This window comes from Chiloscyllium plagiosum, chromosome 15 (assembly GCF_004010195.1).
Source record: "Chiloscyllium plagiosum isolate BGI_BamShark_2017 chromosome 15, ASM401019v2, whole genome shotgun sequence".
Lineage (NCBI taxonomy): Eukaryota > Metazoa > Chordata > Chondrichthyes > Orectolobiformes > Hemiscylliidae > Chiloscyllium > Chiloscyllium plagiosum.
This window is the reverse complement of record NC_057724.1, coordinates 65,364,631-65,390,420: the sequence shown is the minus strand read 5'-3', so window position 1 is coordinate 65,390,420 and position 25,790 is coordinate 65,364,631. Positions and strand designations below refer to the sequence as shown.

Below are 25,790 nucleotides of genomic sequence, written 5' to 3'. Positions count from 1 at the left end.
CTACCTCCCTCAACCTTACTTCATAAGACATGCCCTTCAGTCCTAGTAAATCTCCTCCACACCCTCTCGAAAGCTTCCACATCTTTTCTATAATGAGGCAACCAGAACTGAGCACAATATTCCAAGTTTGCTCTGTAGAGCTGCAGCATAACCTCATGGCTCTTAAACTCAATGCCCCTGCTAATGAAAGCCAACACATCATATGACTTCTTAACTACCCTATCAACTTGGGTGGCAACTTTGAGGGATCTATGGACATGGACCCTAAGATCCCTCTGTTCCTCCAGACTGCCAAGAATCTTGCCTTTAACCCTGCATTCTGCATTCAAATTCAACTTTCCAAAGTGAAAGACTTCACACTTTTCCAGGTTGAACTTCATCTGCCATTTATCAGCCCAGTTCTGCATCCTGTCATTGTCCCGTTGCAACCTACAGCAGCCCTGCACACTATCCACAACTCCACCAACCTTGGTGTCATTGGCAAACTTACTGAACCACCCTTTAACTTCCTCATCCAAGTTGTTTATAAAAATTACAAACAGCCGAGATCCCAGAACTGATCCTTGTGGATCAGTTGGGTTTGACAATCTGGTAGCTTCGATGTCACTTTCACAGAGACATGGTATTTATTTAGGTATTCCCATTGACATCCTTACATGATCAAAATTTTCAATTTTCCTTGAAAGTCTGGTGAGAACTGGGCAGTGGAGATACAATCTATCTTTATTTAACAGTCACAATAATCTCTAAATCAGAAGGAACTAGTGCCTCAGCTATCATTTCAAATATTAGGAATTCTGCATGACAAATACACTTATTAAGATTATCTGTTCAGGGATATATACCTTTAATTGTATATTTTAAATATAAGCAGATTGGGGTCAGGGTTGCTAATGATTGTCTACTGTAAGTGTGACTGGAGATCTGAGGAGACCTTGGAGAAACAATTGTGTTTCAGTTTACATGTGTTACTTGTTACACTGATGTTTCATGAGTCAAGTCTGAAAAGAACTAAACAAACAAAATCAGTCAGCAAAAAATAATATAATTTGCAGAAGAGCCTGGAGCTTGATGACCAGTAGTGTTCCACAGGGAACCCTTTCAAGTTTCACAACATCTTTCCTATAGGAAGGAGACCAGAATTGCACGCAATATTCTAAAATTGGCCTAATCAATGTCCTGTACAGCCACAACATGACCTCCCAACTCCTGTACTGAATACTCTAACTAATAAAGGAAAGCATACCAAACGCCTCCTACACTATCCTATCTACCTGCGACTCCACTTTCAAGGAGCTATGAACCTGCACTCCAAGGTTTCTTTGTTCAGCAACACTCCCTAGGACCTTACCATTAAGTGTATAAGTCCTGCTAAGATTTGCTTTCCCAAAATGCAGCACCTCGCATTTATCTAAATTAAACTCCATTGGCCACTTCTCAGCTCATTGGCCCATCTGATTAAGATTCTGTTGAAATCTGAGGTTACCTTCTTTGCTGTCCATTTCACCTCCAATTTTGATGTCATGTGCAAACTAACTAACTATACCTCTTTATGCTCATAGTCAAATCATTTATATAAATGACGAAAAGTAGTGGACCCCGTACAGATCCATGTGGTACTCCACTGGAATTCTTGAATTCTCACTCCATTTTCCCATTAAAACCTGCAATGTCGCTATGGTCATGTAGTGATTGGAGCCGAGAGAGTTTTGCCATGGGAAGTGCATAGTGTTGTCATTGGGCTCTTTATGTGTGCACTTCTCAAAGAGAAAACAGCAGAGGAAGAGGTATGGGGATACCAACATCACAAAAAGTGCATAATTCAAATAGGGACTGAAAGGAGTTACAAACTGTTGGAGAAATTGGACAGTAATATTTTAGATTTGAAAGTGATGAATTAGTGCATATATATGGTACTGACACAAATACTTCTTCTCCTTACCTTGCAGCACTTATTTTATTTTTCTACCTTTGTTTATATTCTTGTCTGGCTGGAATGTTTTCTCTGTGCCTGTATGGCATGCTTACCACAATCAGTCCGTATACACCAAGATATCGCGACCGAGTCAACAATCCAGGTACTTAAACATGGGCTGAACCTTACATTTCTCGGAGGGTGAGGGAGGTCCAACGAAAACTGAGGGTGCCGCTCGCTCTTGCCGCCACTCTCTCTGCACATCCAGTTAAATGTCAGATAGCCAATTATTTGCTCTCCAGTGGGAAGAAGGCCAATCATTGGCTCAGAGGAAGCTGTCTCCTGATGATTAACCTTTCACTTGTCCCCTTGCTGAGGTTATCAGAACCGAGTGTCTCTCAGCTGTTTTTAGATGCCACGATATAGTCAGCTCTTAAGACTTTGAGGTAATATATTAAAAATATTACTGGACTTTTGTTCAACACACAGTGCAATATGAATCATGTCAGATATAAATGCATAACTCTGTGAATCAGCATAGTCGACTAGAATGTCACGTGCAGAGGGATAATGCTGTGGTCACTGCTTTATTATTCATTGAAGGCCTCAAAAAAGATTTGAAAACTAGTCACTGAAATCACACAGAGACTGCCACATTCCTCACCAGAATCTGCCTATACATTTGACCAGGGTCCCCATGTTATGGTTTGTCTGTTGCCCCGTGCAGTTTCATTTTACTTCTGGGCATGGGTTCATTGCTGATCACCTCCTTAATGTCCTGAGTGCACATGTTTGATATGATTCAATAATGTCAATTAAACTAAGTGCTGTGAAAAGTTTTGTTTTGAGAGCAATACAGCAGATAATAATGTACAAAGACACAAAAATCATAGGGTGATTGAACAGAGCGAGGAATACACTGGTTGTAACCAATGCTTCTGATGACTTCCTGCTGAAGTGGAGAGAAAATCTCACCTCCTTAGTAAAGATGCATCAGCTGAGAAACATTGAGGCACTGAACAGAGAAGGGCTCACCTCTTGACATTTATATTGGGGTATGGGCAATTTACCCTGAGTAAACAATCAAGCCCAAATTTAATTACTGAGTACCAAATCATAAGGCACACAAGAGATTACAACATGGGTGGAAGTTGAGAGACTGTGTTTCATCATCGCCAGAATGTCCAACCATTGACAGACCATCTTTAAGTCATTTGCAGATGCAATGTTCAATTATTTTCATCAATGTATTGAAATTTTAGTTTTTGTATACAGATTGACTCCTAAAGAAATGAAACCCTCAATTAGTTGAAGTGTAAATACACTATTGAATGGAACAGTCAAGATTAATGACAGATATCTGTTAGGTTTTGTCTTGATATTAGCTGCTCGGTGAAATTCTGGACTGCCAATAATCTTTCCATTTTTCCAGGTGTGATGATAAAACCATATTTTGGTGGATTTACTATTGCATTCAACTCCTCAGAGGAAAGCACGTGGTCACATTATGTGAAAAGCCTACATCAATTTCTTGAATGTAAGTTTCTGCGTGCCTTCTTTAGTAGCAAAACCAATAAGCAATCATCTAAATTTAAAATTGCCAAACAAGTAACAGGGGCTGGATTTTCATGTCTGAGGCTGGAATCAGAGGTCAAGAATTTTCTTTACTCGATGATTCCACCTCTGTCCTAGTAATACCCATCCCCCATATGTGCAACTTGAGGAGGTGAGGATGATCTGAAGAAGGACCCAATGCCCTCAGAAGCAGGTGCAAGGTGGCAATAGAGGCAGGTTAGTGCTGCAAGGGCAAGGTAGAAGGATGCCTGCATCCTCTGGAACATCGGTCCTGTATTCAACATGGTTGCCAGGTTTGCTTCACTCTGCCTAATGACCACCTTGCTCATTCACATCTTCCATGTTGTTGCCATGCCCCATCATGCCACCCATGGCTTTTTTTAAACCTCCCATGCATCCTCCATATCCACTCTTCCAGAAACCACAGCTATGCCAAAGGGCTCTCACATTTGACATTGAAATCTTTTGAAGCAAATGAACTGATATTTATTAATTAAATAGATGCTGATTTGTCGTGTATTTCAAAGCAATTTTGTCATAGAGCTCGTAGGTTCTGGCCCTGGGGGAATGCTAGAAGAATGTTTCAAGGTCTCCTTTGGTCTTTGGACTTTAAGTTAATCTGAAGATAAAAGCACAGCGTCCAGATGAGATATTAAAGTCAGATTCTCAGTAATATTGATATTGTAAGAGCCATTTACTCACTGAATAGAATACTTTGATAATTGTGAACATTCATAAAATGTTGGTCAATTTAATGGTCATTTACTATTTTAGGTTAGAGCAATTTGATCAATCATGGCTATAAAGCCATATTTAACTTTCCATACTGCAGTTAATTCTGAGAGCTGAAGTTGGCAGGATCTTCTAATATATGTCTGCTTAATATTTCCCAAGTAACATTTCGACAAGGTCCGTGCAGTCTTCCTGACATTGCAAATGTCCAGCTCCAAGTCTCCTAATTAAACAGACCCAACTGCAGGAAAATAGCAGGAGTCAGAAAATGTCCAACCTCTCAATGGAGTTTGCTGAGTGTGGAATTGCTGTAGGTGGCTCCTCAAGCACATCCTTATCACTGGGTCATAAAAATCCCACATTCTGGGTCTGGAGGCAGGAATCCATGAATCAGTTCCACATTTATGATTCCACCTTCGATCTGGGTGGAGGCATGAAAATGTAAGCATTTAGGAAAATGAAAGGAAAATTGCCAATTTTGTAGAATTCTTAGGTTGAACATAAATACTTTTGATTGAGGTGATATTCACTGTAGTCAGCTTTCTACACACTGTATCTGAAAATATTGACCATTGATGTAACATCGAGTTATAAAGTCATAGAGATGTACAGCACGGAACAACCCTTTGGTCAACTTGTCCATGCCGACCAGATATCCCAACGAAATCTAGTCCCATCTGCCAGCATCTGGCCCATATCCCTTCAAACCCTTCCTATTCATATACCCAGGGGAAAGTGAGGACTGCAGATGCTGGCGATCAGAGCTGAAAATGTGTTGCTGGAAAGGCGCAGTAGGTCAGGCAGCATCCAAGGAGCAGGAGAATCGACATTTCAGGCATGTGCCTTCTACAGGAATTCCTGAAGAAGAGCTCATGCCCGAAACATCGATTCTCCTGCTCCCTGGATGCTGCCTGACCTGCTGCGCCTTTCCAGCAACACATTTTCAGCTATTCATATACCCATCCAGATGCCTTTTAAATGTTGCAATTGTACCAGCCTCCACCATTCCCTCTGGCAGCTCATTCCATGCACGCACCACCTTCTGCGTGAAACATTTGCTCCTTAGGTCCCTTTTATATCTTTCCTCTCACACCCTAAACTGATGCCCTCTAGTCTGGACTCCCATACGCCAGGGAAAAGACCTTGTTGTTGTGGTTCTGTTCGCTGAGCTGGGAATTTGTGTTGCAGATTTTCGTCCCCTGTCTAGGTGACATCCTTACTGCTTGGGAGCCTCCTGTGAAGCGCTTCTGTGATGTTTCCTCCGGCATTTATAGTGATTTGTACCTGCCTCTTCCGGTTGACAGTTCCAGCTGTCTGCTGCAGTGGCCGGTATATTGGGTCCAGGTCGATGTGCTTATTGATTGAATCTGTGGATGAGTGCCATGCCTCTAGGAATTCCCTGGCTGTTGTCTGTTTGGTTTGTCCTATAATAGTAGTGTTATCCCAGTCGAACTCATGTTGCTTGTCATCTGAGTATGTGGCTACTAAGGATAGCTGGTCGTGTCATTTCGTGGCTAGTTGGTGTTCATGGATGCGGATCGTTAGCTGTCTTCCTGTTTGTCCTATGTAGTGTTTTGTGCAGTCCTTGCATGGGATTTTTGCATCCATGAACACCAACTGGCCACCAACTGGATAGTGAGGAGTGCTGTTGTCAGCTGCAAAGGGACTTAGATATGATGCAGAGCTGGGCTGAGGAGTGGCAGATGGAGTTCAACCCTGTCAAGTGTGAGGTCCATTTTGGAAGGACAAATGAGAATGCGGAATACAGGGTTAACAGTAGGGTTCTTAGTAAGGTGGAGGAGCAGAGGGATCTTGGGGTCTATGTTCACAGATCTTTGAAAGTTGCCACTCAGGTGGATAGAGCTTGTAAGAAGGCCTATGGTGTATTAGCGTTCCCTTTTCTCGTTGGAACGGCGAAGGATGAGGGGTGACTTGATCGAGGTTTATAAGATGATCAGAGGAATAGATCGAGTAGACAGTCAGAAACTTTTTCCCCGGGTACAACAGAGTGTTACAAGGGGACATAAATTTAAGGTGAAGGGTGGAAGGTATAGGGGAGATGTCAGGGGTGGGTTCTTTACCCAGAGAGTGGTGGGGGCATGGAATGCGCTGCCTGTGGGAGTGGCAGAGTCAGAATCATTGGCGACCTTTAAGCGGCAATTGGATAGGTACATGGATGGGTGCTTAAGCTAGGACAAATGTTCGGCACAACATCGTGGGCCGAAGGGCCTGTTCTGTGCTGTATTGTTCTATGTTCTATGTTCTAACATGAGTTCGACTGGGAAAACATTACTATTATAGGACAAGCCAAACAGAGAACAGCCAGGGAATTCCTGGAGGCATGGCACTCATCCACAGATTCAATCAATAAGCACATCGACCTGGACCCAATATACCGGCCACTGCAGCGGACAGCTGGAACTGACAACCGTAAAGCGGCAGGTTCAAACCACTATAAATGTCGGAGGAAACATCACAGAAGTGCTTTACAGGAGGCTCCCAAGCACTGAGGATGTCACCTAGACAGGGGACGAAACGTCTGCAACACATTCCCAGCTCGGTGAACAGAACAACGAGCACCCGAGCTACAAATCTTCTCCCAAACTTTGAAAAGACCTTGTTTACTTACCCTATCATTTTATAAACCTCTATAAGGTCACCCACTCAGCCTCTGACGCTGTAGAGAAAACAGCCCCATCATGTTAGGCCAAAGGGCCTGTTTCCACACTGTAGGTAATCTAATCTAATGTAGTCTATATTTAACCTTTCCCAATTGAGCAAATCCTCCAACCTGACAACAAACTTGTAAATCTTTACTGAACCCTTTCAAGTTTCACAACATCTTTCCGATAGAAAGGAGACCAGAATTACACACAGTATTCCAAAAATTGGCCCAGCCAACATCCTGTACAGCTGCAACTTGACCTCCCAACTCCAGTACAGCAACACTTAGAGTCATAGAGATATAGAGCATGGAAACAGACCCTTCGGTCCAACCCATCCATGCCGACTAGATATCCCAACCCAAGCTAGTTCCACCTGCCAACACCTGGCCCATATCCCTCCAAACCCTTCCTATTCATACACCCATCCAAATGCCTTTTAAATGTTGCAATTGTACTAGCCTCCACCACTTCCTCTGGCAGTTCATTTCATACACGTACCAGCCTCTGTATGAAAAAGTTGCCCCGTAGGTCTCTTTTATATCTTTCCCTTTTCACCCTAAACCTATGCCCTCTAGTTCTGGACTCCCTGACCCCAGGGAAAAGACTTTGCCTATTTACCCTGCCCATGCCCCTCATAATTTTGTAAACCTCTATAAGGTCACCCCTCAGCCTCCGACCCTCCAGGGAAAACAGCTCCAGTCTGTTAAGTCTCTCTCTGTAGCTCAAATCCTCCAACCCTGGCAACCTCCTTGTAAATCTTTACTGAACTCTTTCAAGTTTCACAACGTCTTTCCGATAGGAAGGAGACCGGAATTACATGCAATATTCCAACAGTGGCCTAACCAATCCTGTACAGCCACAACATAACCTCCCAACTCCTGTACTCAATACTCTGACCAATAAAGGAAAGCATACCAAATGCTTTCTTCACTATCCTATCTACCTGCGACCCCACTTTCAAGGAGCTATGAACCTGCACTCCAAGGTCTCTTTGTTCAACAACACTCCCTAGGACCTTACCATTTAGTGTATAAGTCCTGCTAAGATTTGCTTTCCCAAAATGCAGCACCTCGCATTTATCTAAATTAAACTCCATCTGCCACTTCTCAGCCCATTAGCCCATCTGGTCAAGAACCTGTAATAATCTTCTTCTCGAAATGGAGAATAGTTTTGAAAATATTTTGCAGTCATGGAAAGTATTTTCTCTACTGAGAAAAACTGGCCACTAAAAGTAAGGATAAGGTTTCCATCTTCCCACAAGACCAGAGAGCTGCTTTCTCTTTGGAGAGAGATGACTAATGGTGGTTTAACCTGAGAGTTACGATGCCTCAAGTGAGGATAGAAGTTGAGAAGGAGAATCCTTCATGGTAACCTCAGCTGGTGTGGGAACTGAATCACACACTATTGGTGTCACTTTGTATTGCAATCCAGCCATCTGAATGCAAGGGAGGCAATGACCTCTAGGAGTTATCACTGGACTGTCGATCCGGAGACTCTGGTAAGATTCTGGAGACCCAGGTTTAAATCCTGCCATAGTAGATGGGGGGATTTGAATTTAAGAAATATCTGGAGTCAAGAGTCTAATGATAACCATGAATTAATTGCTAGGGGAAACACCCATCTGGTTCACTAATGTCCTTTTATGGAAGGAAACTGCTGTCCTTACCTGGATTGGCCTGTGTGTGACTCCAGGCCCAAAGTAATGTAGATGACTCTTATCTGCCCGATGGGCAATACAACATAGAACAGTATAGGCCCTTTGACCCTCAATGTTTGCTGACCTTTTATCCTACTGTAAGATCAAAATAACCTACATACCCTTTATTTTACTATCATCCATGTCACTTAAATGTAACCAATGTATCTGACTCTACTACCACTGCCAGCAGTGCATTCTATGCACCAACCATTCTGTGTAAAGAACTGACCTCTGACATCTCACGGAAACCTTCCTTCAACCACCATAAAATTATGTCCCCTCATGATAGCCATTTCCACCCTGGGAAAAGGTCTCTGGCTATCCACTCTATCTATGCCTCTCATCATCTTGTTCACCTCAATCAAGTCACCTCTCATCCTTCTTCGCTCCAATGAGAAAAACCCTAGCTCCCTCAACCTTTCTTCATAAGATATGCCCTCCAGTCCAGGTAGCATCCTGGTAAATCTCCTCTGCACCTTCTCTAAAGCTTCTACATCCTTCCTATAATGAAGTGACCAGAACTGAATGCATTATTTCAATGTGATCTAACCAGGGTTTTATAGAACTACAGCAAAACCTCACAGCTCTTAAACTCAATCCCCCTGCTAATGAAAGCCAATACACCATATGTCCTCTTAACAATCCTACTAACTTGGGTGGCAACTTTGAGGCACCTATGGACAGTAATGTTTACCCAGCCAGCAACACCCTCATCCGGTGAATGAATTTTAAAAATAATGTATGCCAGTGCTTTTTATTCACATAGATCACCTAATCTCACCCAGTTACCTACTTGTTCTGCAGTCTCTTCTTTTAGTAATGAGGTGTCTTATTCCCTTTTTGAGATCAAAGGGCTACCACTTCAATACATTGCAGGTAGATAATTCCATGTAACAATTACCCTGCATACAATGACATTTTTGTAACCGATCTATCAATTCCTTTTATCTGTTATCTGAAACAAGCTGTTACTACTGTTGGCTTGTGTTTTTTGAAACTTTCTTTTTGTCTCTTTTACAGCCTACAATGACAGTATCCAGGCAGTTAACAACATTCCATGTTCTCCTGGGCAATACTTCGTTCAAAAGAAAGATGAAAGTGAAGAGCGGTTAGCTTGTCAGTTTAATCGGACCATGCTGAAAAACTGCTCTGGAATTGAAGATCCTACTTTTGGATACTCTGCAGGAAAACCCTGTATTTTTCTGAAGATGAATAGAGTATGTTGGATGAACGAATCCGTCTCTACTTTCCCTGTCATTTATCACCACAGCAATGGTGCGGGGATGAGCAATGGGTGATGGGAATGCTCTCTGCACATCCACCATCCATTTTGCATCAATTGTTAAAATTAGTTCAAATTGTTACATTTGGTTCTTTAGGCTTATGGAAGTAAGGGGTAATTATGCTAGACTACCTTCAACATATATAAGACATCTACAGATGAGACCCATTGGGAAAGCTAATGCTTTTGTCTCACAGAATGGTCACTCACCATTGAATTGAGCATCTGATGTCATACGTTGTCTGGCACAAAGTTTGTCCACTTTTATTTCCCGTAATGTCAATTGTCTCTGGCCTTCTTGCAGTCCATTTGCCACCGCACCTTTCATATGTTTCCTTATTATTTCCAGACTCTATTACTCCTGTACTGTCTTTGGTGGGTCACTCGCCCTCCACCGCCACACTCCCTTCCCCCCACCCCCCCATCCTCCTCAAACATAGCTCACTGAAATTCTGCTGTCTTTTTCAAGTTTTACTTGCACATCACTCGTGTCCTTTCTGAGACATTGTTGGCTCCCAGACACTATGATTTAAAATTCTTACATGCATTTAAATCATGAATTTGCCCCTTTCCTTTGTTTGTAACCTCCTATTGCCTTACAGTTCCTCCTCTTGAATTCTCCTTTCTTGTGCACCCTTGCTCACCTTCACCACAGTATTGTTGGCCATGCATTCAATCACCATGGTCCAACACTCAGGCATTCCTTCACTAAAAAGCTCTGTTTTTTCACTTCTATGTCTGCTTTAAGATGTATCCATCTTTTGACTTTTTACAACATCTCCTAATGTTTCCCTATATGGCTAGGCACCTGATCATCCTTATTTTCTTTGTCAACACTAAAGGTACTGTATAAGTTCAATAAATTGTCGTAAAGATTCTAGCCTATTTCCATTGTCGGAGTTTGGGCCAGTTTTATGTTCACAGAAGATTTATTGACATGTGGAAACAAATATCAATAAATCTTGAAACTTTGATCTTCGCAGAAATTAACTGGTGTCAAATATATGACTATTCTCTGGCACACACAATCTGTTGATTAAATTAAGAAAGAAGAAAGAATATATGTTTTCATATGGTCTTTCCTGTCCTGAGGACATCTCAAGGTGCCTCCAATCAATGATTTACAGGAAGTACACTTTGTACAGGCAGGCACTGCAGCTAAACTGGCCATGGCAAAATCCCACAAACAGTGATATAAATAAGTGACCAGTTAACCTGTTTTGATCTTGCTGGTTTTTAATAACAAAATGTTTCTGAGGACATGAAAAACACTCACACGGCCGACATACATTATTGCTGTGGTCCTAGCTGGTATTACTATAGGACAAGTTAGATACCAAACTGAAATGTGGCTTGATAGACCATATTTTGTTTTTTTAACATTCTATTGAGATGGTTTTGCACTGAAACACAAACAGGCAATGCTATAGATTCATTTTTTTTAACAAAAGAAATTAAGATAGAATAGGGTAAACCAAAATTACTCTAATCTCATGTGTTTGAAAGAGCTTCAAATAACCTCTCCAGCATTCTAACCAAACATTTCTGGTCTGGAACTTTTAAACTAAACTCCTTACACGGAGGAATTTATTTTTAACAACTGTAGACTATCTTCCTTTCTTACACATCTGGCCTCACTAACAACTCAGCAGAACTTCACAAACTGAAACCAAAAAATTGTTTTCCAAGCTATTGGTGTTTCCCTAAAGGTCAAAACAAGATCTAGAATCTTCTATCTGAAAATGTAATGCACCACACCATTTACTTTGTTTGCTCATAATATCTCCCAATAGCCTCCAAAACTATTTCGCTCACACTATTTTTAAAAAGACATCACCATGGCTACATATTTAAAATTTAATCATTAAACTCAATAGAAACAGAAAACCCATAAGCCACTAGTTCAAATAAAATTATCAAAAGTGAACCATACTAAATCAGTGCAGTCCAAATGTGGTTAGATAGGGAATGCCAGGACTTTGTCTAAGCGATGATAAAAGTATTATCTCTCCAAATCAGGATGATGTGAGATTTAGAAGGGAATTTGTTGGTGGTGGTATCTTCATGAATCTTTCAAATGGACGAAATCTTGGTGATTTGCCAATCATGTGGGATAAATATTAGCCGTAACATAGGGAGAATGTTTCCACTTTTCTTGGAAAGGACACATTTGATCATTTCTACTTACCATTGTAGACTCTGGGTTTAATATAGCAATCGCATAATTCAGTGAAGCATTTGTCCAGATTATGTATAGTTCTTTGGACTGGGGCTTTGAACTCATTCTCTCTGACTCAGAGTCAGTGTTACCAGAGATCAAAATTACACTTAAACAATTATCAACTCATTCTCAGAATTTATTCAGTGTCTCTACCCTAAATACAAATAAATAGATGGTGACATCTTGAAAAATGTCCACATTACAGAGGAGGAAGTGCTGGATGTCTTGAAACACATAAAAGTGGATAAATCCTCAGGACCTGATCAGGTGTACCCTAGAACTCTGTGGGAAGCTAGGGAAGTGATTGCTGGGCCCCTTGCTGAGATATTTGTATCTTCGATAGTCACAACTGAGGTGCCGGAAGACTGGAGGTTGGCTAATGTGGTGCCACTGTTTAAGAAGGGTGGTAAGGACATTTCAGGGAACTATAAACCAATGAGTTTGACGTCAGTGGTGGGAGTTGTTGGAGGGAATCCTGAGGGACAGGATGTGCAAGCATTTGGAAAGGCAAGGACTGAGTAGGGATAGTCAACATGACTTTGTGCATGGGAAATCATGTCTCACAAACTTGATTGAGTTTTTTGAAGGAGTAACAAAGAGGATTGATGAGGGCAGAGCAGTGGACATGATCTAAATGGACTTCAGTAAGACGTTTAACAAGGTTCCCCAAGGGAGACTGATTAGCAAGGTTAGATCTCATGGAGTACAGGGAGATCTAGCCATTTGGATACAAAACTAGCTCAAAGGTAGAAGAAAGAGGGTGGTGGTGGAGAATTGTTTTTCAGACTGGAGGCCTGTGACCAGTAGAGTGCCACAAGGATTGATGCTGGGTCCACTACTTTTCATCATTTATATAAATGATTTGGATGTGAGCATAAGAGGTATAGTTAGTAAGTTTGCACATGACACTAAAATTGGAAGTGTTGTGGACAGTGAAGAAGATTACCTCAGATTACAATGGGATCTTGATCAGATGGGCCAGTGGCTGAGAAGTGGCAGATGGAGTTTAATTTAGATAAATGCGAGGTGCTGCATTTTGGGAAAGCAAATCAGAGCAGGATGTAGACACTTAAAGGTAAGGTCCTAAGGAGTGTTGCTGAACAAAGAGACCTTGGAGTGCGGTTCATAGTTCCTTGAAAGTAGATGGCAGGTCGACAGGATAGTGTAGGATGCGTTTGGTATGCTTTCCTTTATTGTTCAGAGTATTGAGTACAGAAGTTGGGAGGTCATTGGTTAGGCCAGTTTTGGAATATTGTATGCAGTTCTGGTCTCCTTGCTACTGTAAGGAATTCGTGAAGCTTGAAAGAGTTCAGAAGAGATTTAGGAAGATTTAGTACTTTCAGTAGCCAAGGTTGGAGGATTTGAGCTATCGGGAGAGGCTGAGCAGGCTGGGGCTATTTTCCGTGGAGGGTCACCGGCTGAGGGGTGACCTTATAGAGGTTTATGAAATCATGAGATAGGATAAATAGACAAGGTCTTTCCCCATGGGGTGGGGGAGTCCAGAACTAGAGGGCATAGGTTTAGGGTGAGAGGGGAAAGATATAAAACAGACATAAGGGGCAAACTTTTCACACAGAGGGTGTTACGTGTATGGAATGGGCTGCCAGAAGAAATGATAGAGTCTGGTGCAATTGCAACATTTAAAAGGCAATGGAATAGGAAGGGTTTGGAGGGATTTGGGCCGGGTGCTGGGAGGTGGAACTAGATTGGTTTGGGATATCTAGTTGGCACGGACGAGTTGGGTCTGTTTCTGTGCTGTATATTTCTATGACTCTATAACTATTACTTCAATCTCTACATTATGACACTGCTTATCAGTTCCATCTGGAACTAAATACTGTACATCATTGCACTATGTTCTGTAATACAATTGCATTATTTTATTTATTAAGATTAGATTCCCTACAGTGTGGAAACAGGCCCTTCGGCCTAACAAGTCCACACCGAGCCTCCGAAGAGTAACCCACGCAGACGGGGAGAATGTGCAAACTCCACACAGACAGTCGCCTGAGGCTGGAATCGAACCTGGCACCCTGGTGCTGTGAGGCAGCAGTGCTAACCACTGAGCCACTTTGCTACCCCTCTATTTTCAGTACATCTACCATTGTTCAGGAGATTGTGATGACCTGTTACTGTAGTTGCCACTACCACACTAAAATTGGCCATTAAAAGTCAGGTTATTTTATCAAAGTCTTTAGTGACTTTTTTTCTGCATCCATCTAAGGAAATGCCTTTGCTTGATGAAGTAAGTCCACAGAGGCTGGTATCCCATCACCAGGTCACCCTTTATTTAGCTGTGAACAGTCCTAGACTTTAGTACTGCCTCATTCAGATTCAGTTGCCAGCGTGTCAGTATCTCTGATATGGCCCCTTTTTATTTGCCAGCCAGGGGTCCCTGATCGGACCAGATTAACTTCCCCAATCTGATGACGTCCATCTGACTGATCTCTTTCCAATCACTACAGCTAGTGCCTATCTTGGGATCAGATCACAACGTGATAAACCTGCATGTTAGTACTGATTAGGTCCAGAGACTAACTCGGGCTAAATTATTTCTTTTAATTAATTTTATAGTAATTGGCACGAAGAACCTTCTAAGTTTGTATCAAAGTTTTTAATGAGACTTTGAGTTTGCACTAAGGAAGATGTAACCTACAGAGGAAACTGTCATTCTTATTCACTTCAGCATATGAAATTAATATTCATGAGCCATATGGCAATATCTGCTTTTTTTTATAGATAATTGGCTATCTGCCTGGTAAAGGTACAACACCATATGTAACCTGCGAATTCCTGGTAAGTGACATCAATGTCTAAAGTAAAATGTTATGGACTCAGCCAGACCATTCAAAACATCCTTAAGCAGGCAGCCAAACCATAACTTTGCAATTTGTTTCGGTAAGTGTACAGTGAAAATTACCTGGGTTAAGTTAGTGAGGTTGACTACCAGGTTTAAAACAAACAAAATTACACAATGAAACACAAAGAACAGAATAAAGAACCCCTATGGACCTCAGTCTATCCAAACTAGACTTAAGTATGCTGTTCCGAATATACACAACAGTCCCAGTAAGCAAACCCCCTTTAAAACACAGTACAATAATGGTCAGATGCTGACAGGTTGAAGATAGAGGGACAGAAGAGAGAATTTCCACACAACTCACTGTTGAACTCCTGACCAGTTCTGGGCTGAATTAAACTTCTTAGCTCAGCTGACCGCTCCCCTTTCATTATACAGGTCACATTAAAACACGAGCACTTTGGCATCATCCCTTTACATATCAACAAAAGGCCTCTCAAAATCATTTTCATCTCTGTTCCAAACCAGTCTGATCGGAGCCCAACCTGGTTTATTGCCCCTCTGAAAAAAATCAAAGACAGAGCCTCCTTGAGCCAAGGAACAGCTTTTAGTAAAAAAAAGGACTAGCTTTGTGACAAAACCATGTGTTGAAATACCTCACCTTGAGTTAAAGTACAATTGTTAGTTTTGAGTTCCATAGTGACACATAGATGCTGGTTAACACATGGTTCAAAGTCAAAGCAAAGGACTGAAGCTGCACGGATTGCTCAGCATTGACCTCGGCATTGGAAAGGATACCGACAAACCCAACCCTGTCAATATTGCTTTACCTGTACTTCTGCTGGGTCAGTATTTTAGAACTCCTTTCTTACAGCACTGTGGGTATAGCTTCACCTCAAAAAAAAAACTGCAGTAGTTCAAGAAGGTAGCACAACTTTGCTTTCTCAAGTACAATAAATGCTGGCCCAATGAATGATACAAATGTCCCATGAATGAGTAAAATAGTTCAACAATGTTCAAAGATATTACATGGTGATGTCTTAATCTGGTAGGTTATTCAAATAATGCTGTCAATTAATGTTGTAAAAATGCTTTGTAGAAATAGATGGAAACTGGGAAAACTCATTCCAATTTGGATCCTTGTAGCCAGCAAGGAGATCAGGGATTTTTAGCTCAACACTTTAGATCTGATTGGAATCAAGGTCCCAAGAGACAGTGCACCAAGCCACAGCTACAATCATTACCATTCCATATCTATTAGTTTTAATAACTTAGAAAGTATTATGAATATAGGTTTATCATATTACAGTGAATGTAAATATAGCACATGTATTTCATGCTGTGCTTCAAGTAATAAAGGTTTGTAGAAATACAGCATAAATCTTTGAATTTACTTCTCAATAACTGAAATAATCTCTTTAACTATTACTATTGTGCCCATTATTGAAGACAGGCAGAGAGCCATTATGGCACAGAACAACGCCATTCTGTCCATTGGGTTCATATAAAATGGTCAACACATTTTTATAAAATGATAAACATTTAAAATGATCAACACACCAAAAGAAATATACTGGCAGCTTCAAGTTTGTTTGTTTTCCCAACATAACATCGCTTCTTAAGCAGGAGGAGCAAGTGACCAACTTTCCCAAAGTTTAAGTATCTGAAAGAAAAGTTAACATTTTAGACAAAGAACGTTTTAACACTAACAACCTCTCGGTCTTGTTTAAATATTGCATTTTTATCTGTTTTTCTAAAATAACCAATAACCTCTGGTTTTAAAATGCAATGCTTGTGAAAGAGTTCTGGGTTCCATGCATTGGCAGGTAGCTGAAGCCGAAAATACAGCATGTTGCTATTTTTACGTGGATTTACTGTTCTGAGGAATACTTTTTTTAAAGCTTCCCCAACTGTGCCAAATTGCAAGCAATATGCTGATGTATGGCCTATTGACATGCTTTAGCTGGGTTTGAGTCTGTTGAGAGCTTCATAAATCCTCTACATTGTGCTTCGTTCTTTTTATTGTTGCTTTGGTATTTTATTGTTGGTTCATTTGTCCAGAGAGATGAGCTGATGCAATAGGTTAGCACACTGCCTTTAAATTCTGGAAGCTGAGTTTGAATGCAGTGCAAACTAATTGGATGAAAATCTCCTCACCCTTTGCATCTTGATGTTGTTTTGGGAGCTTTTAGCTTGGACAGTCTCAAGTTGATGCCAAGTTGGCATGGTTTTACAACACAAAACTGTTCAAAATAAATGATAAACAGTCAGCTAACTAGGAAGGGAAACTAGGGAGGCTGCACAGGATGTGGAAAAATTCTGACTGTGCACTATGTGATGTAAAGGTGGGCTTAAGGTACAGAGCTAATGAAGAATAAAGGTAAGATTTTCTCCGAACTTAGCTCCTGCATTCCTGATTGGGAACACATGGTGGTAGGTAGTGGTAGTAGTAAGTGCCCAAAATAGAAAAGCATGCAAACTTACAATCTGAAAAAGCTCACAATAAGCTTCCTTCTACTATATTAGTACATCATAGCTACCGAAGCTTTAGGAACCCCTGCATCAGTTGGTTAATTCTAGTCAATGGTCTTCAGGAATAAGCTATTCTCTTAGGTGTGACAATCTGAAATATGAGCAAATGATCAATATTCAAAATATGCATGTTTTTGTGCCTCTATTGGCCTGTAAATTCTATGAGTAGTTCACTTGGTATCTTGGTGTATCTCTGCCTGGAGGAAAGGTGGAAACAGCTGTGTATTAGCCTCTGCTGAAATGACATGGAAAAGCATCTGAATATCAGGGCCATTATCTCAAATGCTTCACTATTTATTTGTCTATTATTCAGACAGACAAAGTTAATTTAAATACTTAAAAATAATTCCATTCTTCAATTTGTTATTTATATAAATGATTTGGATGTGATCATAGGAGGTATAGTTAGTAAGTTTGCAGATGACACCAAAATTGGAGGTGTAGTGGACAGTGAAGAAGGTTACCTCAGAGTACAATGGGCTTTTAATCAGATGGACCAGTGGGCTGAGGAGTGGCAGATGGAGTTTAATTTAGATTAATGTGAGGTGCTGCGTTTTGGGAAAGCAGGACGTAGACGCTTAATCATAGAATCAAAGAGTCTCTACAGTGTGGAAATAGGCCCTTAGGCCCAACAAGTCCATACCAACCCTCCAAAGAGTAACCCACCCAGACCCATTCCCCTACCCTATTATCCTATATTCACTCTATATATTTACCCTGACTAATGCACCTAACCTACACATCCCTGAACACTATGGGCAAATTAGCACGGCTAATTCACCTAACCTGCACATCTTTGGATGGTAAATTCCTGGGACTGTTGCTGAAATAAAGAGACCTTGGAGTGCAGGTTCATAGTTCTTTGAAAGTAGAGTGGCAGGTTGATAGGATAGTAATGGTGGGCTTAAGGTACAGAGCTAATGAAGAATAAAGGTAAGATTTTCTCCAAACTTAGCTCCTGCATTCCTGATTGGGAACACATAGTGGTAGGTAGTGGTAGTAGTAAGTGCCCAAAATAGAAAAGCATGCAAACTTACAACCTGTATAGGAGTTGGGAGGTCATGTTACAGGACATTGGTTAGGCCACTTTTAGAATATTGCATGCGATTCTGGTCTTCCTATTGGAAGGATTTTGTGAAATTTGAAAGGTTCAGAAAAGATTTACAAGGATGTTGCCAGGTTTGGAGGATTTGAGCTATAGGGAGAGGGTGAACAGGCCGGGCTGTTGTCCCTGGAGCGTCAGCGGCTGAGGGGTGACCTTATAGAGGTTTATAAAATCATGAGGGACATGGATAAGATAAATAGACAAAGTTTTTTCCCTGGGGTGAGGGGAGTCCAGAACTAGAGGGCATAGGTTTAGGGTGAGAGGGGAAAGGTATAAAAACGACCTAAGGAGCAACTTTTTCACACACAGAGGGTGGTGCATGTATGGAATGAGCTGCAGAGGAAGTGGTGGAGGGTGGTACAGTTGCACATTTAAAAGGCATCTGGATGGGTATTTGAATAGGAAAGGTTTAGAGGGATATGGACCAAGTGGCAGCACGGTGTCTTCGTGGTTAGCACTGCTACCCCACAGCGCCAGGGTCCCAGGTTCGATTCCAGCCTTGGATGACTGTCTGTGTGGAGTTTGCACATTCTCCCTGTGTCTGCGTGGGGTTTCTCCGGGTGCTCCAGTTTCTTCTCACAATCCAAAAATGTGCAGGTTAGGTGAATTGGCCATGCTAAATTGCCCGTAGTGTTAGGTGAAGGGGTAAATGTAGGGGAATGGGTCTGAGTGGGTTGCGTTTCGCCGGGTCGGTGTGGACTTGTTGGGCCAAAGGGCCTGTTGCCACACTGTAAGTAATCTAATTTAATAGAGTAATCTAATCTAACCTAAAGTGCTGGCAAATGGGACTAGATTAGATTAGGGTGTATGGTCGGCATGGATGAGTTGAACCGAAGGATCTGTTTCCATGCTGTACAAATCTATGACTCAAAATGGTGAGTAGCTGTTAATGCTTTTTTTTTCTATGTTAATTAATTTAAAACTCAGCACTCAAAGATGAACATTTGGAAAAAAGATTGACCTTATGGATGGTTACAGTAAAGAAAAAGTCGTCATTTATCAACCTCAATTGCAGACCATTTCAAACAAAAATGAAATCAAAATGTCTCAATACTACAAGGCAAATGCTTAAACATATGAGAGTTCTACTCAGTCTTTTACATAGTGTGGAATGTATAATTTCTATGTATAGTAGAAATGGCTTATATGTTCTATCCAGAAATGGCTACTGTTCATCTATGTAACAAAATGGTACGAGCTGGAGAAACCTAACTATTTAAGTACTGGATGGAGCATGGGAAGGAGAACTTTCAGCCTCACAAACCCTGTTCTATTTGATCCTGGCTGAACTGTATTGTCACGTAGTTTAAACATCAGTTGAGCAAATTAATAAAAATCCCAGTCGGGAAACCTTCAAAGATTCCAGTCTGCCTAGCTATTTGAGGACATGATGCTCCCAGTCTAAGGCATTTCTTTATTTAAGGTAACTACTCTATTTTGATGTACATTTGTGAAAGAAAATCTTCACACCTCTTTGGAAATGTTGCTATAAGTACAGGTTGTTCTGCTATAACGTGCGTTTTGTTCGCACAAATTTGCTATAACACGATCGATGAATTGGTGACACTGTTTCTAAAGCACGAAGTTTTGAAGCGTGTATTGGTTATAATTGGATTCTGGCCCCATTAGTTTAAATCGTGCTGATATAATGCAATTTTCTTTCAACACGGGATTGCACGAGAATGGAATTACCGCGTTATGGCAGAAATGACTCTATGCTCTGATTCCTTTCAGAAAGAAAAAAAGAACAGTGCCACAATTCACTTCTATCCAAATAATGGAACCTTTGATCTCACATACTTTCCTTATTATGGAAAACTGACACACGTAAGTGGGTTAAAATCTTCTGAATTCAGAAGCTGATATTCAATGTTGTTTTCTTCCTCTTGAAATGAATGATTGATCATAATATTTACTGCTTTTTGACATTCCTTCTTTAACCCAATGTTAACATTCTAGGTTTTGACAAAGGATGATAAGAACATAAGAAATAGGATCAGGAGTAGGCCGTCTGGCCTCTTGAGCTAACCCTGCCATTCAATAAGATCATGGCTGATCTATTCATAGACTCAGCTCCACTTAATTCCTTTTACTGTACAAAAATCTGTTATAGTTTATTGGCCTATATTACATAGAACTTGAGGTATGAAAATAAGTCTTAATGAAATTATAGGACCAAAGATATAGGAGCTGAATTAGGCCTATATTAGGCCTGAATTAGGGCCCATCAAGTCTGCTCTGTCATTCAATCCCGGCCGATATGTTTCTCAATCCCATTCTCCTGGCTGCTCCCTGTAACCTTTGGTTCCCTTACTAATCAAGAATTATGCAGGGCCATGGTGAATCCATACATAGAGTATTTTATACAGTTTGGGGTCAGTTAACCTAAGGGAAGATTTATTAGCATTACATTTAGTTCACCAGAGGTTCAATAAACTAATGCCTGGAATGAGGGACTTATCCTATGAGGAGAGATTGAATAAAATGGGCCTATACTTTTGTTGAAGTTTACAAGTAGGAAAGGTGATCTAATTGAAACAAGTAAGATACTTAGAGAGCCTTTTGTTTACTCTTTTAATTGATTTGTACATCATTGGAATAGCCAGCATTGGTTGCCCATACCTAGACTGCTTGCTTAGAGGCATATAAGAGTTAACCCTAAATTTATCGCTGTCCACCTGACAGACCAGATTTACACCAGACCTGAGAAAGATTGGCAGATCTTCTTCCCTAAAGGTGTTAGTGAACAAAATTATTTTTCATGACAATTAGTGATAAATATTGTAATCACCATCACAGAGAATAGCTTTCTTTTCATCCTAGATTTTACTAATTGAACTTAATTACCACCAATTGCTGCAATCAGATTTGAACCCATGCCTCCTGGATTATAGTCACATTACTGCCATGCCACCATCCAGGCAAAATAGCTGTTGAGAGGCTATTTCCCCAGGTTGAAGATTCTGAAACCACAGGTGACAGTCTCAGAATAAGCTGTGAGCTCTTTGGGACTAAGATGAGGTGAAATCCCTTCATTAATTGGTCATGCATCTTTGGAATTCGCAGCCGAGAACGTTATGGATGCTTAGACATTGAGTGTGTGCAAGACAGAGTTTTGGATACTCAGGCAATCGAGGGATATGGAGTTAATGTGGAAAGTTGAAATAGAAGTTTGTTCTATTCAAAGACTTGAAGGGGTTAAATAGTTTGCTTCTATTGCCTTTGCTTTAGCTTTTATTAATTTAGATACTGATAAGAAAAGATGGAGAAAGGTGATCAACTAGCATTGTGCTGACCTCAAGTAACCTAAAAAAGAATGAGAGCAAAGTATAATAGATACAGCCAGAGTTAGCCATATAATTACATGATCATGGGATTACCCAATGAGACAGAATGATGAAGGGCTTATGCCTGAAACATCGATTCTCCTGCTCCTCGGATGCTGCCTGACCGGCTGTGCTTTTCCAGCACCACTCTCTTGACTCTGAACTCTGATCTCCAACATCTGCAGTCCTCACTTTCTCCTGGTTACCCAATGAAACAATAAAGGTGAAAGAGATTGCACACAGCTCCTTTCATTGACTCATTCACAGGAAGAATAGTAGCTATTATTACAAGTGGTCATTATGGAAATAACCATCATATTTTAATATCACTTTCTAAAGAGGAATGACAAGACTTGTTCCTTTTTTAATTTTTCATGGAATGTGGGTGTCAGTGGCTGAGCCAGCAGTTATTGCCCATTCCTAATTGCCCAGAAAACCAAATCAACTGCATTACTTTAGGACTGGAGTCACATGTAAGTCAGACTGGGTAAGGACGGCAGATTTCCTTGCATAAAAGACAATAGTGAACCAGATGCATTTGCACATCATTCAACAATTGCTTGTGGTCACAATTAGACTACCTTTTTTATTTAATTGCAGATTTAAAAAAATTAAACTCTAATTCCATCAGCTGCCATGGTGGGATTGAAACCCATGCCCCCCAGAACAATAACCTGGATGATGAGTCCAGTGGCATTGTCACTATGTCACTGTCTTCTCATGTTGTAATGCAAATAGTCTCAGTATGAAAGCAAAATATTGCAGGTATTGGGGAGCTAAGAATAAAAACAGAATGTTTGAGAGAAGTTCTGCAGGTCTAGCAGCATCTGAAAGAAATAGTGTAAAGCTTTGAGTCCAATATGAATCTACTTCAGAACTCTCAGTGTACCCATGATTCAAAACACTTTGTTAACAGTTAATGTTAATAGGAGCAAATAGGGAGAAATAATTTCCATTGGTGGAAGAGTCAAGAACCAGAAGACACTGATTTGAAGTGATTGGAAGACCCAGAGAATATGAAGGAAATCTTTGGATGCAGCAAGTGTTTAGGATCTGGAATGTAGTGCCTTATCGTATGATGGGGGCAGATTTGGTACTAGGTTTTGAAAAGGAATAGGATAATTGTCTTAAATAAAAAGATTTTTGCAGGGCCAAGGGGAAAAGGCAGAGGAGCTGAATGAGCTGAGTTGAAATTGTAGAGAACCAGTACCATACTAGTGTGGAACAACGACCTCTGGCTGTTCACGCTCTCCTAGGAGAATGTCCTGCAGCCACTCTGTGGCACCCTTGGTTTTGGGAGCAGGAAGACAACATACCATCCTTGAGCCATGTCTCTGGCCACAGAAAAACCTGCCTGTTTCCCTAACTAATGGATTCCCCCTATCATTATTGTTCTTCCTTTCTTCTTCTTCCCTGCTTGCTCAACCAAGCTGCTCATGTATCACAAACCTGGTTCTGATTGCATTCCCCCTCTATTTAGATTAAAACCCTCTCTACCTCACCAGAACACCAGTTCAGCATGTTTCAGATGAAGTCTATTCCAATACTGCTGCCAATGTTCCACAAATCCACTTCTCCCACACTAGTGATTATTATAGAGATTAATAGAAATTATTAACTGGGAGGTTCTGCTGTATAATTTAGTGCCTCGCTCCTCAAATTGCCAAAGCAAAACCTCATTAGTAGTGTTACCTATGCTGTTCATAGCTGCACGCACTATGATAGCTTGATGCTGCCTTTTCCATTGCAAGTTCCTCTCCAGTCCTGACATGGGGCAACACAGCCTCTGGGTTCTCATGCTAGAATGTAAAGAACTAGACCTAGCCACATAACAGTGCAGTTCCCTGGTACCACTATATTCCTAATATTCTACACCACTTGAATGGCTTTACTGGACCAATTAAGTTAATACTTTAATCCAAGAGCAGGTCAAAGGTTGGGAATTCTGGTGGAAGTAACTCAGAACTTGTCTCCACAAAATCTGTCCATCATCTAGAAGGCACAGTCAGGGATGTGTTGGAGGATGGCATGCTGGCTCAGTGATTAGCACTGCTGCCTCACAGCGCCAGGGACCTGGGTTCGTTTGCAGCCTTGAGTGTCTGTTTGTGTGTAGTTTGCATACTCACCCTGTATTTGTGAGGGTTTGCTCCAGTTTCCTCCCATTATCCAAAAGATGTGCAGGCTCGGTGAATTGGTCATGCTATATTGCCCATAGTGTTCAGGGATGTTTAAGATTAGGTGCCTTAGTCAGTGGTAAATGTAGAGTAATAGTGCAGAAAAATGGGACTGTGTGGCTTACTCTTTGGTGGATCGGTGTGGATTTGTTGGGCCAAATGGTTTTTTACCACACTATGAATTCTATGTATTCTATGAATACGTAATTTTCCTGAATGAGTACAGCTTTACCAACACTCAGAAAGCTCAATGTCAGAGCAACCCCACTTGATTGGCACTCCATCCATTTATTCCATGCTCCAATAACACACCACGGCTGTGGTGTGTACAAGATACTCTGCATTAACTCACCAAGACTCTTTTGAGGGCACTCCCATACACACAGCCTCTACCACCTGAAGTGATAAAGGACAACAAATACATGGAGTGGGCCGAGACAGTGGTAATGTCACAGATTAGTAATCCAGAAACCAAGGCTATTGCTCCAGGCACATGGACTCAAAGCCCACCACTGGTAGCTGGTAGAATTTAAATTAAATTAATAAATCTAATTGTTGTAAACTCTCATCTGGTTAACTAGTGTTCTTCAGAGAAGGCAATTTGCCTTCTGGCTGATGTGTGGTTCCAGACACACATCAATGTGACTGACCTGTCCTCTATAATGGCGTTAGCAAATCAATCTGTAACCTCATGGCCCAGCATATTCCCCATTCAACCTTACCATCAAGCCACAGGGTCAACCCTGGTTTAATGGAAAATGCAGGAGGGCATGCTAGGAGTAGCACCAGGCAGACGTGAAGATGAAGCCACCAAACGGGACTACTTGCATGCCAAACAGCATAAGCAGCAAGTGATAGACAGAGCTAAGTGAGTCCACAGCCGATGGATCAGATTTAAGCTCTGCAGTCCTGCCACTTCCAGTCGTGAATAGTGTTGGACAATTAAGCAACTCACTGGAGGAGGAGGCTCCACAAATGTCCCCACCCTCAATGATGGAAGAGCCCAGCACATCAGTGCAAAAGATAAGGCTGAAGCATTTCCAGCCTTCTTTGGCCAGAAGTGCAGAGTGAATGATCCATCTTGGCCTCTTCCAGTGCAGAGTGGGACCATTCGGCGCAGCTGCTTTGGCGTGACCCATTTTGGCGCAGACCCATTTCGGCGCAGAACTGTTTTGTAGTTATTCAGTAGTAGTTATTAAACTACTATTATTAAAATTATTAAGATATATTAAAATAAAACATATTAATATACAAATTATTAAAATAAAATAAAATAAAACCCATTAAAATGCCATCAACAATTTTGTATTTGCTTTATTTCTTTCATTTTTATTTTCTTTTTAACATTTTTACTGAAGAGGATAAACATTATTTTTCTTTTTATTGCATTCATTAATGCTTGTAAGTAAGCCCAAAAAGGAATAAATAAGAGCTGCGCCGAATCGCTCGTGCTGAAATGGATTGCGCCAAATCGGCTGCGCCGAATCGTTCGCACCAAAGTGGCTGCGCCAAATGGTCCTACACCCCTTCCAATGGTCCCAGTATCACAGAGGACAGTCTTCAGCAATTTCAACTCATTCCATGTGATATCAAGAAACGGTTGGAGGCACTGGATACTGCAAAGCAATAGGCCCTGACAATATTGTGGCAATATTACTGAAGACTCGTGCTCCAGAACTTGCCACTCGCCTAGCCAAGCTGTTCCAGAATAGTTACAACATTAGCATCTACCCAACAATGTGGAAAATTGCCCCCAAGTATGT

General features: G+C 41.1%; 1 protein-coding gene across 5 annotated transcripts in view; it reads left to right on the top strand.

Annotated features, from left to right (window-relative positions):
- Positions 1 to 25,790, top strand: part of LOC122557397 (protein ATP1B4-like) — a 69,747-nt gene that overhangs the window by 41,103 nt on the left and 2,854 nt on the right. For 4 of the 5 annotated variants that reach the window (XM_043705069.1, XM_043705068.1, XM_043705066.1 and 1 more), the window contains exons 4-8: positions 1,950 to 2,078; positions 3,348 to 3,452; positions 9,608 to 9,804; positions 14,830 to 14,886; positions 20,262 to 20,354. In XM_043705069.1, the coding sequence (XP_043561004.1) occupies positions 1,950 to 2,078; positions 3,348 to 3,452; positions 9,608 to 9,804; positions 14,830 to 14,886; positions 20,262 to 20,354 (581 nt within the window). The remainder of the gene's footprint in view (positions 1 to 1,949; positions 2,079 to 3,347; positions 3,453 to 9,607; positions 9,805 to 14,829; positions 14,887 to 20,261; positions 20,355 to 25,790) is intronic. The other variant, XM_043705070.1, reaches the window with a different exon arrangement.